Here is an 18907-nt window from a genome sequence, read left to right as displayed (position 1 = left end):
ACACACACACACACACACACACACACACACACACACACACACACATACACACACACTTACACACACACTCACACACACACTTACACACACACATACACACATACACACACACATACACACACACACATACACACACACACTCACACACACACACAGAGTAGCTTTTTTTGTAAATTGCACAGTTCTCTTAACTTATATTAATTGCAAAATAAACAATGAAGTTATTCTTTCCCGTTTCACCCTTTCCTTGTGTTCCTTTGCCATAAAGCTTAGCAATATTTACTCTTCTCTTAGATATGAATTTAAAAGAAGTTAAAGTCAGAGTACAGAGCAGTTCAGGTTAGAAATGATAAATATTAAATTAGAATTATGCAAATAAAATGACTAAAATGTTCATACACTTTGACCTAGAGATTCCACCACTAGATATATGCCCTAGGAAGGTCATTGTTAGGAACCCATACACACCAAAATATTTATAGCGAACTTTTTGTGGCATCAAATTGTTGGAAACAAAGCAGATGCCCACACGTTGTGGAATGGCTAAGCCAATGGTGGTACATGAGTATAATAGAATACTGCCGTGCTGGAGGAGGAAGGAGGAGATGTGGAAACACTTCAGTGAAGTCATCAGGGCCAAATTTTACGTAAACAAACAAATAAATGAGATGGCAGCTGTAAAATGACTATTACAATGTAAATGGGAGAACCGTCACAAAACAGTCAGCAGTGAATGTTGCAAAATTCCAAACACAGGCGCGGCCCCCAGGGAGACCCATGAGAAGATCCTGTCCCACTCCGCCCTTCAGCAGTTAGGGGAGGCCTGTTGAAGTGGAACATTGCCTGTATCTTCAGACTTTTTTGTGATGTATTGGCCAGATTTACTGAAATCTCTCCCTTTTCCTGTTTTTCTTTCTATTATTTCTTCTGTCTTCTATTTTTCTTTTTTTATAAAAATATTTTTCCTATGACTCCCTGAAGGAGAGATACAGGGAGAAATTTTGGTGATGGAAAAATCAAAGATCAATATAATTCATTTTTTAAAAGAAATGATAATTTTGTTTGGCAAAATTTGCCCTTTTTTGAGCTATGTCTGAGCTGGTAATCCTGTCTTTGTTATTTTTTCCCTGACTTCTAACAGTGTAAGTTGAGAGCCACTCACACCCCTTCATTCCCCCTTTCTTAACAATTTGAGAAAAACTAATTTAATTAAAAATTAATTTAAACACTTTATTTAATTAAATAAATTTGAAAACTCTGAAACTTACCAAGAGATAATCGGCAAAGGCTAAAATAACCGTGGTCAGGACATGCACCCTCATCTTGTCCCTGCTACTAAAGATGCAAGAGAGCCCCATCGTTATGAAACAAAAATAAACCAATAACCTGTATCAAATTCCTTTTTGTTACAGTATTACAGTCTCAAAAATCACACAAAGAATGATCTGAATATGCAATTGTAACAACAATGAAAATATGAAGTTAAAGTTAATGTCTCAGTGCTTTGTTCCCCTTCATCAAACAGGAATATCAATGCTATTAGCAAGTGGGCTTGAGTGCTTTATTTACCGAAGCCAATGTAATTTAATAATTGATATCAAATTCAGACCTAGATTGTTCATAAGATCCTAGATTTAAAGCTATAAAAAGACCTGAGATGCTATTATTAATCCAACCCCTTTATTTTATAGATGAGGAACCTGGGGCCGAGTAAAGTCAAGTAACCTAGAACTATGCATCTTAGAGTATTAAGTAGTATAGTTACTGAATGGAGATGGGAAGAAACTTTTCTGTGAGGAGCAAAATCTTCCTTTGCCCTCCCCACCTCCTCGATAATAATTCTAATCTGTAACAAACTCTTTTTCAGGTAAACTGCATAGACAAAGACCAAAATGATCATATCTGTCTTCGGTTGGAATTACAAGTATAGCAGAGCTCTTTGCTTAAGGCTTCAAGAAAGAGCGGACAAAAACATTGTGGATAAACGATATCTGTACCAGACAGCTGGGTGCTTCCTTTCTGGGTCTGGGCCAGCCGATACGGCGTCTACTCTGAATCAGCCTCTCTCTCTCTGCTGTTCGATGCGTGAAGATGAAAATCAGAGGCTGAGCAAGCCTGAGTCTAATAAAGAAACTCCGACTCCCCATTCTCCCCCCTCCTTTTTTTCCTGTTGGAGAGAGATCGACAAACTTTTCACGTGGATGGGTCTACTTGGAGTTAATCCAGAGACGTAGTATGGAGAAGAACTGTAGGCTGGTCTGTGAGCATTCTCTAAGGAACATAGTGACCTGTTATCTTATCTTGGTGTTGGAAGGGGGTAAGAATCCTGTTTAAAGCTTATGACACCTTCCAAAATATTAACTCTCAAGCTTCTAAAGCCACATCTTCAGCTTTTCAACTAAAAAGAAGCCTTTCAAGTTCATAGCTACCCATTCTCCATCTCTATGTAAGTTAGACAATCAGGACTGATACGTAGAGCAGCCGTATCCTTCATTTTAATGTTTCTCTTAGTTAAGCTCCAGTTTTCAATAACGGATTGAGAGTTTGGGGCTTCTCAACTGCTAGATGTCAGCTGCTTGTCATTCGGGGCATGGCCTCAACCTAAGCATCTTCCTCTGAAGAATTTTTTTTTCATGGCCTAACTCAACAGTGGCACATAATTTGGAAAATAATCTCCCTTACCTACAACAACAAAAAACCCACGTACATAGAAATGGTTACCATTTTATGGTTCTGTTAATTTTTTCTGCAAAAATACTTTTAAATCACATAGATGCAGACATGTAAACCCATGCACACAGAGGCAGCCTGGTGTGGTGAATAGTGGGGCCAATGATGAATGGGAAAGACTTGGGTTCAAATTTTGTCTTTGATAGAACTGGCTGTGTGGCCCTGGGTGAGTCCTTGAAGTGGGTCCTCACTGCCCTTGACAACTTTCTAAGATTTCAAGCTTCAGATCGTTGCTGATTTCCTAAACTAATTTCCTAAAAATCAGATTTTTTTTTTAAAAAAGGATATGCATATAAAAACATGAATATTTGCACAAATATACATATAAGTGTAGAATACATATATATAATATATAGTTTCTCATTTTGGGTAGATTTTTAGGTTTCATAAAAAGCCTGGGTTATGAATACTGGATCAATTTATACTCAGCCCAGTGTGATATGTTATATCATATTCATATCTATAGGTCTATATTGCATTGCGCTAACTATATATGTTGTATTTTGTATATAGTATGTGGGCCTTACTCTACCCCTTTTGTGATATCTAACAAAATCTGCAAAATACAAAAGAAAACACAATTTTTGAATGATATTTCCTCCGCAGAATTTAAATTTATCTGGAATTTCAGTGATGACTTTAGAATATGAGAGATCTGTCCAAATGTGCATGTTGAGTGGAGGGTTTATTGGGGATTTTTCCAGGTTCCCTCAATACTGCACCACCTCAAGATGGCACCGGGTCTTGTCCATGAAGCTTGCTCTTTCAAATGAAAGAGAACTTTGGAACAAATACCAAATCCCTGGACCTGTGTTGAAGGCCTTGGCTGGATTACTTATTCTAGTCAAGCAGAATTTTGATGTTAAAAACATATACTTGTGTGATAATTGCCTGCTTCAAAGGAGATATGCCAGTTCTTGAGCAATTATTATATCATTGTAGTAGTCTGGATACCATTTCCATGACATTAAATATTACTCTTCAACAGAATTGAGGTAATCATTGGAAAATAATATATACTTAAGCACTAGTCCACTCATTCGATAAGTGGTGAGCTTTTCGTTTGAACTAAGCCGCCCTTTTCAGACTCAGAATCCCTGGTTGGCACTAATTCATCTTTATGAGATTAAAGAAAGCCAAGGATTTTCCTCAAGTGATTTCCAAAGGTGAACTAAAATCAGAGCTTTACATTGTGACTTGGTGACATTCATCTTTGTGGGGGGGAGCGGGAAAATGATAATAAAATCCTAATTCATTGACCATTTAAGGAGAATACCTAGCCCAATTATTTTCAGTGAATTCCCCCCATCCCACTTAGTATTAACCTTACAAGTTGATAGCTATTACTGGAACCTGCCATATGGTATGTTAAGGCAGGCTTATGGGATATGTGATTAATGCATTTTCATATAGTAAAATATTAAATACATTGCTGAAGCATTATGATTGCTTTTATGTTATTATATTTTCATCTAGAAGTGATTCTTGTACAATAAAACAATGGTACCTCCCCATAAAATGCTTACATTTTCATGGAGGGAATGGAGGGTAAGGTACATTATACAAATAAGTACAATGCAAGAGAGTGCTAATAAGAATGAGTGAGGGCTGTTGAGAAAAACTTAAGGCCTAGAATGAGGAGAAGTTTCTCTGTGTCTGTTTTTGCTCCATGAGATGGGGGCCACTCTTCAGTGTGGCTAGGAAACAAATAATACAGGATGGGAAAAGTGGAAGTTGCTAAGTCTTATTATTTTGTTTCTGCTTTCTCTGACAATGAGAATATTCCTTGGACTGAAAATGGCAGAACACAAAATGACTAATAGGGAAATGATACCCAAGACAAGTATAAAAGAGCAAGAGACTGCCTAGTTATCGCCCATGAATTTGTGCCACTTGGTTCACGTCAATTACATTCTAGGATTCTGGAAGTACTAGAAGATGTGAAGGTTGAGCCAATGTCTATGAACTTTTAAGATGATTGTGGAAAATGGCAGAAGTGAAAGATGATTAGAGATCAAATTTGCCCTTATTTTCAGAAAGAAAACAAAGGAAGGAAGGAAGGAAGAAAAGAAAAAAAAAATAAATGAGCCTTTAAAACTATAGCCCAGTGAGCTTGATTTCAATTTCTGGTTAAAATCTAGAATGAATGTATTTGCTCCAAAACAATTTTATTTTGTTAATCCCATTTTTTATTTTATTAATCCTAGATCAGATGTGTAGTTTTTCTTTTTAAAAATTCTTTTAAATCATAATTAACTTGAAAAAAAATTCAACAGACATTAGCATTTCCTTATGCAAAGAACGGAAAAAAGATTATATATCAGACCATGAATCTCTGTCATGTACACCCTGGATATATATACGTGTGTGTGTGTGTGTGTGTGTGTGTGTGTGTGTGTGTGTGTACATGTATGTATATATTTATGAAGAGAGAGAAAGACAGCGAGAGAGAAAGAATTTAATACAGTAGTCCCAGCATTGCCCTGCTTGCCTTTATTTTGGAACTTCCTTCTGCTCTCTCCAATGTATTTTTTTCATGTTTCACTGACATCCTTTTCTTCTTACTGTTTGGTATCACTATCACTACTTCCTTCAACCTCCCCCCTCCTACAAAAGAAGCCCTTCTTTGTGACAAATAATTCATGTCAAAGAAACCAAATTCATATATTGGTCCTGCCTGAAAATATTTATTTCATTCTGCTTCTCTAATCCATCGCCACCCACCCAGTCAACAAACAGGAAACATGAATCATAGTCCTTTGGAGTTGATTTGTTATTGCATCGATCTGACTTAAGTCTTCACGGGGTGTTTTACATGACAATGTCATATTCATTTTGTAAATTGTTCACTTGATTCTGCTCGTTTTACTCAAAGTCAGTTCATGCAAGTCCTTTCAGGTTTCTCTAAAATCTTCTTTTTCATGATTTCATATAGAACAATAATATTTTATAATAATCACATACCACATTTTTTTTTCAGTTATTCCTCAATGATGGGCACCCACTTTATTTCCATTACTAACTATAACAAAAAGTCCTACTATAAATACTTTTGTTTATAGGGAACTTTTTGTCTCTATTTGATCTCTTTGTTGCATATGTGTAGTAGTAGTATGGCTGAGTTGAAAGGTTTGCTCAGCTTAGTAACTTTCCACAATGGATAGACTGGTTCCCAGCTCCATCAACAGTATACTACCATACTTGTCCCCAAAGAGCCCTTTGCCTCAACAATTAGTTGTCATTTTCCTTTTTTTTTCATATTTGCCAATCTGAAGACGGTGAGATAGAATTTCAGAGTTCTATTGGTTGGTTTTTCTCTTGTTACTAGTGATTTGAAATATTTTTTTCCTCATATGATTGATAGCTTACTTTTCTTTTTGGAAGAATCATATCCTTTGACCATTTATTTATAGGGGAATGACTTTTGTTCGTATATATTTGAATCAATTCATTGCCTATACTGGATATCAGACCTTAATCAGAGAAATTCGTTGCAACAATTTTTCCCATTTCCTTGTTTCCCGTCTAGTTATAACTACATTGTTTTTGTTTGTGCAAAAAAAATTTAAATTTATATAATTGAAGCTGTCCATTATAGTGCCTAGAATTCTCTCTATCCTTTATTTGTTTAAGGATTCATCCATTATCCAGAGCTGTGAATGCATCTCCTTCCTTTCTCCTTTATTTTGTTTATGATATAACCTATGTTGGTCGAATTTCCATTTTGAGATTATTATGTCATATTGTGTGAGATGTTAGTCTAAATTTCTGTTACATTTTCTCCAGAATTTTTGTCAAATAGTTTTGTCCTTCACTCAGTAGTTGAAGGTTGGAGTCTTTGTTTTTATTGAACAATAGGACACTATGTGTGATTGCTTCTCAGTCTCGTATTTAATCTGTTCCACTAGTTAACTTTTATACATACATACATAGAAACACATATATTTAACTGTTCTCAGTGGTTTTGAAGCTTATTGCTTTGCAGTGCAATTTGAGATCTGCTTCTTCTATGCCCCTTCTTACTTTTAAAAATTACTTTGCTTGAGATTTTCAATCTACAGATGAATTTTGTTATTACTTTTCATAGTTCTTTTAAAATATATATTTATTTAATCAGATATTTCCCAATTACCTGCAAAAAAATTTTAGCATTCATTTTAAAAAATTAGTTCCAAATTCTCCTCTCTTCTGCCCTCCCTCATACCTTGAGAAGGCAAGCAATATATCAATTATATACATGAAGTCATGCGAAACATATTTTCATATTAGCCATGTTGCAAAAGAAAACATGCAGAAAAAAACAGGAAAAATAAGGAAAGTAAAAAAGTATGGTTCAATCGTCATTCAGAGGTCATCAGTGCTCTCTGTGGAGGTGGATAGCATTTTTCATCATGGGTCCTTTGGAATTGTCTTGGATCTTTGTCTTGATCAGAGTGGTTAAGTTTTTCACAATTGCTTAACGTTGTGTTATTTTTGTTACTGTGTACAATATACTTTCTCCTGGTTCTGCTTACTTCACTTTGTATCACTTCCCAGGTTTTTCTGAAAGCATCCTGCTTGTCACAATAGTATTACATCACAGTCATGTATCACAACTTGTTCAGCCATTCCTCAATTGATGGGCATCCCCTCAATTTCCAATGCTTTGTCACCACCAAAAAGAACTACTATAAATATTTTTTATATAAAGAGGTCCTTTTTACTTTTCCTTTGATCTCTTGAGATATAAACTTAGTAGTGATATTGCTGGATCAAAGGGTATACACAGTTTTACAGACCTTTGGGTGTAGCTCCAAATTGTTCTCCAGAATGATTGGAATAGTTTACAACTCTACCAGCAGTGCCTCAGTGTCCCCATTTTGCCATATCCCTTCCAGCATTTGCCATTTTCCTTTTCTATCATATTAGCTAATTTGATAGGTGATACTTCAGAGTTGTTTTAATTCACATTTTTCTAATCAGTAATGATTTAGAACATTATTTCATATGACTATAAAGAACTTTGATTTTGTCATTTGAAAACTGCTTGTTTGTATCCTTTGACCATTTATTAATTGGGGAATGGCTCTTATTTTTATAAATTTGACTGAGTTCACTGTATATTTGAGAAGTGAAGCCTTTTTAAGAGAAACTTGCTATAAAACTTCAGCTATGATTACTATGTATTTCCCTGTATTCTATTTCCCCCATTTATCCTACTTTCTCCTTTCATCCTGTCCATCCTCAAAATTGTTTTTCTTTTGACTACCACCTCTCCCAATCTGCCTTCCCTTTTATCAGATCCTTCACCTTTTCTTATCTGCTCCTCCTCCTACTTTCCTGTAGGGTAAGATAGATTTCTATGCACTACTGAGTGTGTATGTTATTCCTTCTTTGAGCCAATTCAGATGTGATTATGGTTCAAGCCCTCCCCCCCAACCACATGCACACCTCTCTCTTCTTCTCTTCTACTGTTTAAACTCTTTTCCATCTATTTTATGTGAGATAATTTACCCCATTATACCTCTCCCTTTCAATTTCTTCTACTTCATTCCTCTTTTTCATGTCTAAATGGTATTTTTAAAAAAACCATCCCATCACATTCAACTCATATTCATGCCCTCTGTCTATGCCAACTGCTTCTAATTGCCCTAATAATGATAGAGTTCTTAGGAGTTACAAGTATCATCTTCCCACGTAAAAATGTAAACAGTTTAACCTTATTGAATACCTTATGATTTCTCTTTCCTGTTTACCTTTACCTTTTTACGCTTGTCTTGAGTCTTGTATTTGAAAGTCAGATTTTCTATTCACCTATATTTTTTTCGTCAAGAATGCTTGACAGTCTTCTATTTCATTGAATATCCATGTTTTGTAATCCTAGCTCCTTTGCCCTCTGGAATATCATCTTCCAACCTCTCTGATCATTTAATGTAGAAGCTGCTAAATCTTGTGTTATCCTGACTGTGGCTTCATGATATTTGAATTGTTTCTTTCTAGCTGCTTGCAATATTTTTTCTGAATTTGGCTATAATATTCCTGGGAGTTTTCATTTTGGGATCTCTTTCAAGAGGTGATTGGTGGATTCATTCCATCTCTATTTCACCCTCTGGTTCTTGCATCTAGGGCAGTTTTCCTTGATAATTTCTTTTTTTGTTTTGTTTTGTTTTGTTTTTGGTTGGGCACTGGGGTTAAGTGACTTGCCCAGGGTCACACAGCTAGTAAGTGTTATGTGTCTCAGGTCCTCCTGAATCCAGGGCTGGTGCTCTATCCACTGTGCCACCTAGCTGGCCCCTTGATAATTTCTTGAAAGATGATGTCTCGACTTTATTTTTATCATGGCTTTCAGGTAGTCCAATAATTATTCAGTTATCTCTCCTTGATCTATTTTCCAGTTCAGTTGTTTTTCCAATTAGATAATTCACATTTTCTTCTGTTTTCATTCTTTTTATTTTGCCTTATTGTTTCTTGATGTCTCATAGAGTCCATCTGGGCAACCATTTTTGGCTCGAAATCTATTCCTATGCTTTTTAATTTGTGTGTGTGTGTGTGTGTGTGTGTGTTTTAATGTAAAGTGGGGTTGTACTTCTTCAAAAGCACTTTTTGTTTCTATTGCTATATTCTTGAGGTTTTATTGTTTTTGTAATTAAGATGTTCTGTTATTTCTGTAGTTTTCTCAATATCAAAGTGATCTTGCATGTCTCATATAAAGCCAACTTGGTCAAAGTATATCATCTTTTTGATATGTTATTGTAGTCTCTTTGCTAATGTTTTCTTCAGTAGTTTTGTATTAATATTCATTAAAGATATTGTTCTCTAAGTTTTCTTTCTCTGCTTTATATCTTTCTAGGCTTGACATCAGGACTCAATGCTTATCCTTTGGAAGTAGTTTGGTAGGTATTTTCCTGATTTTTTTTAATGTAATATTTATTTATCTCCTTGAATGTTTAATGGAATTTGCTTGTACCTCCATATGGTAGTTGGTTTTTTTTTTTTTTTTTTTGGTTTTAGTTTTTGTTGTTACCTTGGGAGTTCTTTTATGACATTTCATTTTTTTCTGAGATTGGGTTAATTCAATGACCTATTCCTTGTTCTGTTAATCTAGGCATCATAAAATATATACATATATGTTCTATATGTATGTGTATGTATGTGTACCTGTGTACTCTTAAATATCCAGCAAGGTAGTGGTTCTCTTTGGTGCTCTTGAAACTCTGTTTCTTCTCACTCATGTTTCTCTATTTTAATACATGAAAATCCTTCTGAGCCTTTTCAGAACATTAAACTTTCCGACCCCGGTGAAACATCCCTCCCTTTTGTGAATGGAGAGAGCCTCGTCCTCAGTTCTCTATCATAGATCACTTTCTCATTCTTCTCCTTCTCCTCCTCTGCAGCGAGTGCTGTCGAGGGCAACGTATGTTCTTCTCCACTCCTGGGCAACAAGTGGTATTTGAAAGGACAAAATCCATCGTTTCCTGCCTGCCATATCGGCCGCTGCTTTTCTCAGAATACCAAAGCAGATATGCCCCGGACGAGGGAACGATCGAGGGTCAGTTGTGAGAAATTGTATATCTTAGGTTTTTGGAGATCTCCTTCCTTTTTTTTAGTCAATACTTTGTGCCTATAATTAGTTTTGCATACGTCTTTTGAAGCATCTCCATTTCCACTGGCTGTCCTATGTCTCCTGTTTGTCGATGTTTTCTCTGCTTTGCAAATTTTACTCAAATTATTATGTAAAGCAATGGCTAAACCCCCCAAATCAATCAACAAAGCAAACTATGTAGTGAAGAATTTCCCTATAAGCTCATCATAAGTTATATACAAGTCCTTAATTTGAAAGGATCATACTGCTTTTGGCCACTATTTAAAACGTGTTGGCACAGAGGAAACATCCTGTGAATGATTGAGAAGATGATTAGTCTCAGATTTGCAAGTTATATCATTTTGGGTTAAAGCTTTAGTTCTTGTGTCTTTGGGAGTATTCTGTCCTGTTCCTTTCTGCCCTTTATTGTAGATGCAGAATAATGTTGTTATTCACATTTCATTTCCTTTATATTTGAAGGTCTTGCTTTTAACCCCATGTAAATTTTGTATATCATTGAAATTATTTATTTTAAACACTATATATCTTGGGGCTTAAAACAGGGTTTTTTTGTTTATTTTTCTGTTGACACTCTGTGTCTTCTTTCAATTGGCATTTTGTTTTCTGTATATAGAAGATCTGGGACAATTTTCTTGTTATTTTCTGCATTATAGTGTTGCCGTTTTTCTTGGGCCCTCATCTCTACTTTCTAAATGCTATTTCATGTGGTCTTCTCATTAGCTCCTGTGGTTTCAACTAATATTGTTCTGCAGATAATCCTTTAGTTTATTTATCCATCTCTGACCTCTTTCCTGATGTCCAGTCTTGTATTCCTCACTACCTATTAGACGTTTCAAAATATATCTCTCTTGGACGTCTTAAACTCAACATGTCCAAAACATGTCCATTATCTTTCTCCCCAAACTCTCTCCTCTTCCTAAATTTCCTATTACTGTGGAGAGTACCACCATCCTCTCAGTCATCCAGACTTTCAACCTAGATGTCATCATCAGCTCTTCACTTTGTCACCTCACCCTGCCCCAAATAAGTTGCCAGATGTTATCTCCACCTTCACAACATCTCTCCTCTGACATTGCCACCACTCTCATGCAGACCTCCACAACCTTGTTGTTGTTCAGTCTTTTTTCAGTTGTATTCAACTCTCCATGAACCCATTTGGGTGTTTTATTGGCAGAGATCCTGGAGTGGTTTGCCATTTCCTTCTCTAGCTCATTTTACAAAGGAGGAAACTGAGGCAAACAGGGTTAAGTGACTCACCCAGGATCACACAGCTAATGACTGTCTCCGGCCAGACAAGTCTTCCTGACTCTGGGCTCCACACACTCTCCACTGTGCCACCTCACTGCCCCATTGCAATAGCCTTCTGATTGTTCTCCCTGCCGCAAGCCTCTCCTGACTCCAGTCCATCTTCCACTCAGCATTCTAACTGATCTTCCTAAAGTGCACGTTTGGCCGTGTCATCCCCCCACCCCAAATAATCAACTCCATTGACTCCCTGTTACCTCCAGGATGAAACCTGAAATCCTCTGGCTTTTAAAACCTCACATAACCTGACCCCTTCCTACCTTTCAAGTCATCCTGCTCCTCACACCCCACTGCCCACACACTCTGACCAGTGACACCAGCCTCCTTGCTGCTTCCTGAACTCGACACCTCAGCTGACTGACTGGGAGACTTTTGCTCCTTAAGTTACTTCTAAGTATCTTATCTTTAAGGTCAGTTGCTTTGGCTTGTTTAGAAATCACATGTTCTTTTATCGATGCTGACTTTTTCTTTTCTTTTGCTAGATTTCCTCCACTTAAGTAGTTTTGTACTCCAAATCTATTAATCTTTCTTTCCCTTCTTTGGTGAAACTGATCTAGTTTATTTTATTTTTTATTTTGCATTGAAAGCTCTGAGTTCTGATTTATATTCATTCCTAATTTTTTATTAATATCATTTCTCTTTTGAACCATCCTGGGATATTGTGTGTGTGTGTGTGTGTGTGTGTGTGTGTGTTCTATGCTGTCTTGGGAGTTCATAGGATTCGATATTTTGTTAGTGTATGGGATGTTCAGGGAAAACTAGCATCTCTGGTGAGAGGGCCTGCAGAGCTCTTTTTAGGGCTGCTCACCCACCTTTGGCATCCATCTCTTACCCAGGTCTCACTTGTGACTCCAAGAAGCTATAGCATGTGCAGTGTCCACACCCTGGTAAAGCAATCTCAGCAGACTGGCTGAACCAAGTGGAGAGTAACCAGCAGGCCTCAAAATCGTCAGAGAATTAGAAGGGTATCTACTCCCGGCATGTGAAGACTCCCCCAGCAGAATGGGCAGATGAGAACAATTTGTTCCAATGGCCATGGTGGCGACCGAAGCAAGCGCTGTGGAGGGTATAGAGCTTGGTTCGACATTGAATACCCCAAGGTCATCCACTGCATCCCAGGCCATTGCCTGTCTTCCTGACTTTTGTCTTGCCACTGGACTTTGAGGACTCTGGGAGACAGTGAGGCTGACCTTTGTGCAACTCTGCCTCACTGAAATCCAGTTCATGCCCGAGTCAAGATGTCACCCGTTGATGTCCTTGGTCCTCTTCAAAAATGAACGACAAAGAACAGCCACAAAGACAATAACAAGATTTCATTGAGCATGATTCACTTTTCTTTGTCTTGTAATATATGTTAAAAGAGTTTTGCAATCTTTTAAAGGCTTCAAATTCTTTCCTTTCTAGTTTTAGGATTCTTTCTGTTAGTCTGTATGTTTTGACACTAGAATTTTGTAGGTTTAAAAAAAATTGAAATCTTTGTTGTTTCCACCTTTTCCCCTTAAATCCCCCCTTCTCTCACTTTGTGACTTCTCCTTTCTGGTGCGTGCACCCCTGAGGCTGAGTGGCAAAGCTGACCTGGCTTCCTCCCACATTGGACATTTATGTTTCACCTGTCTAGATCCATGAGTAGCATCTGGGGAGACAGAACTGACCTTGACTCAATTTCAGCCCCCATTTTCTTCAGGTCTGGAGAAGTTACACATGCTGGCCCCTACCCCAGTTCCTCCCTCACATCTCTTTCTTTCGCTGCCTAGGCTGAATCAGCATCTGCCTCTTTTTTCATGATGGAGGGAGACTTGGAGGGTGTGCACGTGAGAGTCTCTGAAGTTGTAGGAGTCCCTAATGTATGGTGTGGCCCCAGGAAAAAGGCTGAACATGTTCTTCCTCCTCCTCCTCAGATGGGTGCGCAGAATCTTTGTTTCCTACATAGCAGGGCTGGCATGTGCCTGAACAGTCAGTGCAGTAGTGAAGGAAGGAAGAATTCTACAATGGCGCCCCTGCACAGAGGTATAGTTTAGTTTGTATGTCCCTGCCATGCATGTGAAGAGAAGGTTTCTGAGTGAATATTTTAAGGATTAATGTTCTCGACTGTGAGTTCATAAGGACTTTATCTTGTTGATGTTTTCTCTTCTTTGTCCCGTGGATTCATCTGTAATTGCTCTACGTCTGTTGATTAATTTCTTTTTTTTTTTAATTTTGAGAATTAATGGTATCTGGAGAAAATGCGCAATCAGCAATTTTGTTGGTCCTATCACCGCAACCACCCTGCGAGCCTTTTTGTATTCTTTTTTATTATATAATATTCCATGTTTTTCTTACCTCTATGTAATCATTGTATAATCTTGTGTGATTTTTGACTGTGATTCCTTGGCATTTGATTTTTTTCTTCCTGGCTGTTTGTAGTATATTTTCTTTGACCTGGAATATCTGGAGTTTGGTTATCACATTTGAGGATATGCTAAATTTTAGATTGTTTTCAGGCAGTGACCTATGGATTCCTTCTATTTTAATTTTACCTTCTAGTTCTAATCGTTCTGGGCCATTTTCTTTTGTGATTTCTTGCTAGGGAGAAGATAAGGTAAAAATCTAGACAAATTAAACAAAAAAAAAAAACCCAAAGGTTTGTGTGGAGCAGTCCACCAGAAAGGAGTAGGATGATAGTACAAGGTATAGACAACTTGGCAGCACCATTGGCATGGGTTACACAAGCCCTGATGAAACATGTTCCTTGCCTGTGTATCCCTTCATGTAGATGAGTTTACCACATGTGGATGCCCACAAGTTCATCAAGTATGGATGCCCTATACACATTTCTTAAGAGGCTCTGCTCTTCCCAGTGAGTGTGAATATGTTGACAGAATCAGGATGCCCAAAGTTCTTGGCAGATTGGAGCACTGGAATGAATCTAATAAGATATAATTCAATAGGAATAAATGTCAACTCTTACACTTGGGTTAAAAAAATCAAATTTTACAAGTACAGGATGGATGTGGAAGAGGGATTGGACTTCTTCAAGTTATCACGTAATTGAAGAGCCACCTAATTCACAATGACCTGCATTAGTCAGCATTAAAGTCAGGAATTCAACCCAGGTTTTTTGACTTTAAGACAACTGCTCATTGTGCTATCTGTATAAATGTTTTCATCTCCTCTGTTGGATTGTAAGCTCCTGGAGGGCAGGCAGGAAGGTTAGGTGGATCAGTGGATAGAGCAGTGGATAGAGCCCTGGAGTCAGGAGGGCCTGAGTTCAAATCCAGGCTTAGACATTGAGTAGCTGTGTGACCTTTAGCAAGTCACTTAGTCCTGTTTGCCTCAGTTTCCTCATCTGTCAAATGAACTGGAGAAGGAAATGGCAAACTGCTTCAGTGTCTTACCAAGAAAACCCCAAATGAATTCACAAAGAGTCAAACACAACTGAAAATGACTGAACAACAACAGAGAGGACAGAAACAGTCCTTCCTTATCTTTGCTCCTTACTCAGTTTCTAGCATTATGCTTTGCTTAATCAGTGTTTGATGCTGGGTTGAATGGCTTTTTCCATAGCTCTATCTGTGTGTGTCTCTCCTCTCCTCTTCCTCTTCTTTCTCTGTCTTTCCCTCCTCTCTCCACCTTCTCTCTTTTCCTTCTCTTCTCTTCCATATCTTTCTCAAACTCTCTGTCATTGTCTCTTTCTGCTTATCCATCTGTCTTTGTCACATGCACACCATTTTGAGATTCTATTAAAGGATCTCAAAACACAAACTGTTTAAAAATGATTCTTACTGCTTCCCCTCAGTACATTGTCTATATAGTTTGTTTCATTGTTGTGTGGTATCAAGTTCATAGAGATATGTACACACTAATTTTTATTTCAGTCCCTAGGAGAGTTATAGCAAACCCACATAGCAAACATGTGTGTGGCTTTCAAATAGGCAAAAGCTGTTGAAATGAAGATAGATATGCTCAAGAGAATTTCTTAACAGAAGAGAAGAGCCCAAATCTCTACAATGATTTTTGCCTCTGAAGTGGCAACGATTGTTTCTAGAAATACTTGACAGGTAGGTAGGAAGTGAACAGTTCAGTGTCTATGCTCAGGACGACCTGGAGGAATCAAAGAGAAAACAATTGTAAGTCTGATGATCATGTAAACAACATTTACTTTGAATAATGCTTGTCTTAGTTGCCATATAAGACCAACTCCATTTTATTTTACTCTAAACATTGGACATTCTTTGGACAATAATCTCTCTCTCTCTCTCTCTCTCTCTCTCTCTCTCTCTCTGTCTGTCTCTCTCTCTGTCTCTCTATGTATGTACAGATATATATATGTCTCCCTCTCACTCTCTCTCTATGTAAAATATCTCAGAGATAGATAGTTCCTTCTTGGTGGGAAGGGGGTAAGGACTAGATAGGTATTGGACCTATGAATTTATTGTTATAGGAAACTTCTGGGTGGGAAAAAAAACCTCTCCCTATTAAGGCAAGTCAAGGTAGCTAGTGGCACATTGGATTTAGTGCTGGACCTGGAGTCAAGAAAACCAGAATACTTACAAGTATCATCAGATACTTACAAGTTTTGTGGCCCTGGGCAAGTCACTTAATGTCTGCCTGCCTCAGTTTCCTCATCTGTAAAATGGGGGTAATAATAACACCTATCTCTCAGGGTTATTTTGAGGGAAAGAATGAGATATTTGTAGACAGATTTGCAAACATTAAATAAATGTTGGCTAGTATTATCACTGAGTCAGCATGCACTATCTCTATCACTTGCCATCTTAAAGAGTTGATTGTAGTGTGCCGGTCCAAACCGCGCACACTCTTTCAACCAAATCAGCCAACCAGAGTCATACTCACGTACATCGGAGGCCACCCGGGTAAGCCAGAAGCAAGCCGATCGGGGGGTGCAAAAACCTGAACTTTATTCATTTATCATCACAGCAAGGCCAGGCAGGAAGGCACACGCGCGGGCAGGAACAAAAGCCAACTCCCCCTCCCCTCCCTGCAGCTCTTTTCAGTACCTTCTTCGTCCCTCCTCCTCAGCCCACCCATAGTGACTCGTGGAGGATCAAATATCAAAAAGGGGATGTCCAGCTAGTGTCCAGACAAAGGGAGCATACGTGGCACAGGAAGTGGGTCCCAGAGATTTGGAAGGAGGCGTGAGGGATTAGTGCATAGAGTACACGTGACACAGGAAGTCGGGTCCAGATACCGGGGGGAGGTGTCTGGGGTCGGTGTTATACCTAGGGAGCATACGTGACTCAGGAAGTCAGGTCCAGATACCGGGGGGAGGTGTCCGGGGTCAGCATAGTACCCAAAGAAGGAGGCCAGGCAGAGAGAGTTCGCTCTCTGCCATCCCCCTCCAAGTGGCACAGTCCTTGCCTAGGGAACGCGTGCTCTGGCCACTTCCCAGCACCCCGCTTCCTCCCCAGCCTGTCACAGCTCCATCCAGCACCGCTCCAATCTCGGGAGCTTGAGCTCCGATTACCTCTCTGACCCCAGATCTCATCCCAGTATGTTACAACTCTGCCCAGCACCGCCTCTGCCTCGGGAGCAAGAGCTCCAGTTACTTTCTGGTACCCAGTTTCCGTCCCACGTTGGCACAACCCTCATCTGGCAGTAGCTGGCATCAAACAGTCCCTCACATTGGAGCCCTGGGAAGGTAAGTCACATAACATAGCCAGTATCTGTTGGAGGTGAGACTTGAACCCAGGTCTTCCTGACTTCAAGGCCAGCTATCTATTACAACACATGGTCTCTCTCCATATGGATAGTGTAACATAATATCTAAGCATATATAAACTGAAATATTTTCCTCCTTTCTTCCTAGAGAAGGATAAATGTGCTTTAATAGATAGCGCTTGGCTTTGAGTCATATGAAATCTGAGTTTGAATTCCATCCCTGACACTTGCAAGCTGTGTGACCATGGGTTCCTTCCTCTTCTATAAAGTGGTAGTGATGATACCTGTGGTACTTACTTCAAAGGGCTATCATGAAACTCAAATAAAATAATTTGAATTTTGAAAAATTTAAAGCATAATATAAATATTAACTATTGTTTCTTAAGATATCATCCTCCTTGGACTTTGCCATGGCCATCAATGTTATTGCCATCTTCCCCTCTTTAGTATCTCATATTCATTCTGATAGCAAAATAAAAATACAATTAAAGATATGTGGTCCCTTGCTATGAAGGAAAGACTCCCTGGCTATATCTTTAATAGTTCTGTTGACTATATGTATGCATTACAAAAATATGAAGTGTTTTATATTTTTTGTTCCAAAACTAGTTCTTAGGGATTTGGGTTTCTAATAGAGCCCCAATTGAATTCTATCACATCTTCCTTTGAAACATGTCAAGAGTTGTCCCATCTTCTTTCTTTTCACAGCCATCATCAAGATCAAGCTACAGCATTTCTTACCAACGACAGCAACCTCCTAATTTGGCCCAAGTCAGATTTATTTTATCTTTGTATTTTTTGGTGGGGAGGGATGTGGACCTGTGATTCATTGGGTGTAAGTATGGAAACTCCCTATAGCCATGCAAAGTAGCAAGTTTGTAGCTGCACAAGAGGGTTGTTATTTGCCATAGGTCACACAATCAGTATGTGTCAGTGACAAGATTTGGTCATCAGTCTTCCTGATTCCAAGGATGATTCTGTGCCCACTGTTCCTATCATCTCATAAATAGCAATGAAAATGATCTACTTCCTCCCTTCTTATCATTATATCCTGGTCTTTCAACTAAGTGAAAGTGCTTAATGTTCTCTGCCTGTAAATAGCCCTGGGGGCTACATGGTCACCATTCCACTTTCCTCTCTGTCTTCATATCCAAATTCCCTATTGAACTCTATGTTGGACTATTGGAATCTTCTTCTTTGGTTTCAATATCATTTTCTTATAAGAAATCTTCAAAAATAATTTTCTCAATTGACAGTTGGTCATTTGATTAATTTTAATGCATAGGATCCTATGTTAAAAGCTGGAAAAGATCTTAAAAGTGTCTCATTTTACAAACAAGGAAATGGGGGTGTGGAAAGGTGAACGACTGCTCAGGGTGACGGAGCTAAAAGATGTCTGAGGCAGGTTATGATACCAGGTTTTCCTGACTCATCATTACCACCTGTGGTGGTAATAGTGGTGGCCCCTGTAGTGGCAGTGGCGGCTTCCACAACTCCAGTGGTGGACTCATCTGCTGGGGTCGAGGCATCAGGCTCAGAGGTTGATGCTTCAACAGCTGGGGTGGTGACTTCAGTCCCTGGTGAAGTTGATTCATCTGTTGCAGGGGAAGTAGTACTATCAATAGCTATTTC

The 18907-nt window shown here is 38.5% G+C and overlaps 1 protein-coding gene and 1 long non-coding RNA gene across 2 annotated transcripts in view; one reads left to right on the top strand and one right to left on the bottom strand.

Annotated features, from left to right (window-relative positions):
* Positions 1-1872: 1872 nt before the first annotated feature.
* LOC114037664 lies at positions 1873-12933 on the top strand. Its single transcript, XR_003568480.1, has 3 exons — positions 1873-2317; positions 9560-9602; positions 12454-12933. It is a non-coding gene; the product is annotated as an uncharacterized LOC114037664 (long non-coding RNA).
* A 3962-nt stretch (positions 12934-16895) lies between these two features.
* LOC114037569 (mucin-5AC-like) overlaps positions 16896-18907 on the bottom strand; it is a 9614-nt gene continuing 7602 nt past the window's right edge. Inside the window, exons 4-5 of the mRNA XM_027854491.1 lie at positions 18715-18870; positions 16896-17057 (exon numbers count right to left, since the gene is read on the bottom strand). Coding sequence (XP_027710292.1) covers positions 16896-17057; positions 18715-18870 — 318 coding nt within the window. The remainder of the gene's footprint in view (positions 17058-18714; positions 18871-18907) is intronic.

This window comes from Vombatus ursinus, unplaced genomic scaffold, assembly GCF_900497805.2.
Source record: "Vombatus ursinus unplaced genomic scaffold, bare-nosed wombat genome assembly UNPS02010461.1, whole genome shotgun sequence".
Taxonomy (NCBI): Eukaryota; Metazoa; Chordata; class Mammalia; order Diprotodontia; family Vombatidae; genus Vombatus; species Vombatus ursinus.
The sequence above is the reverse complement of the archived record's forward strand: the minus strand, read 5'-3'. Positions and strand labels throughout refer to the sequence as shown.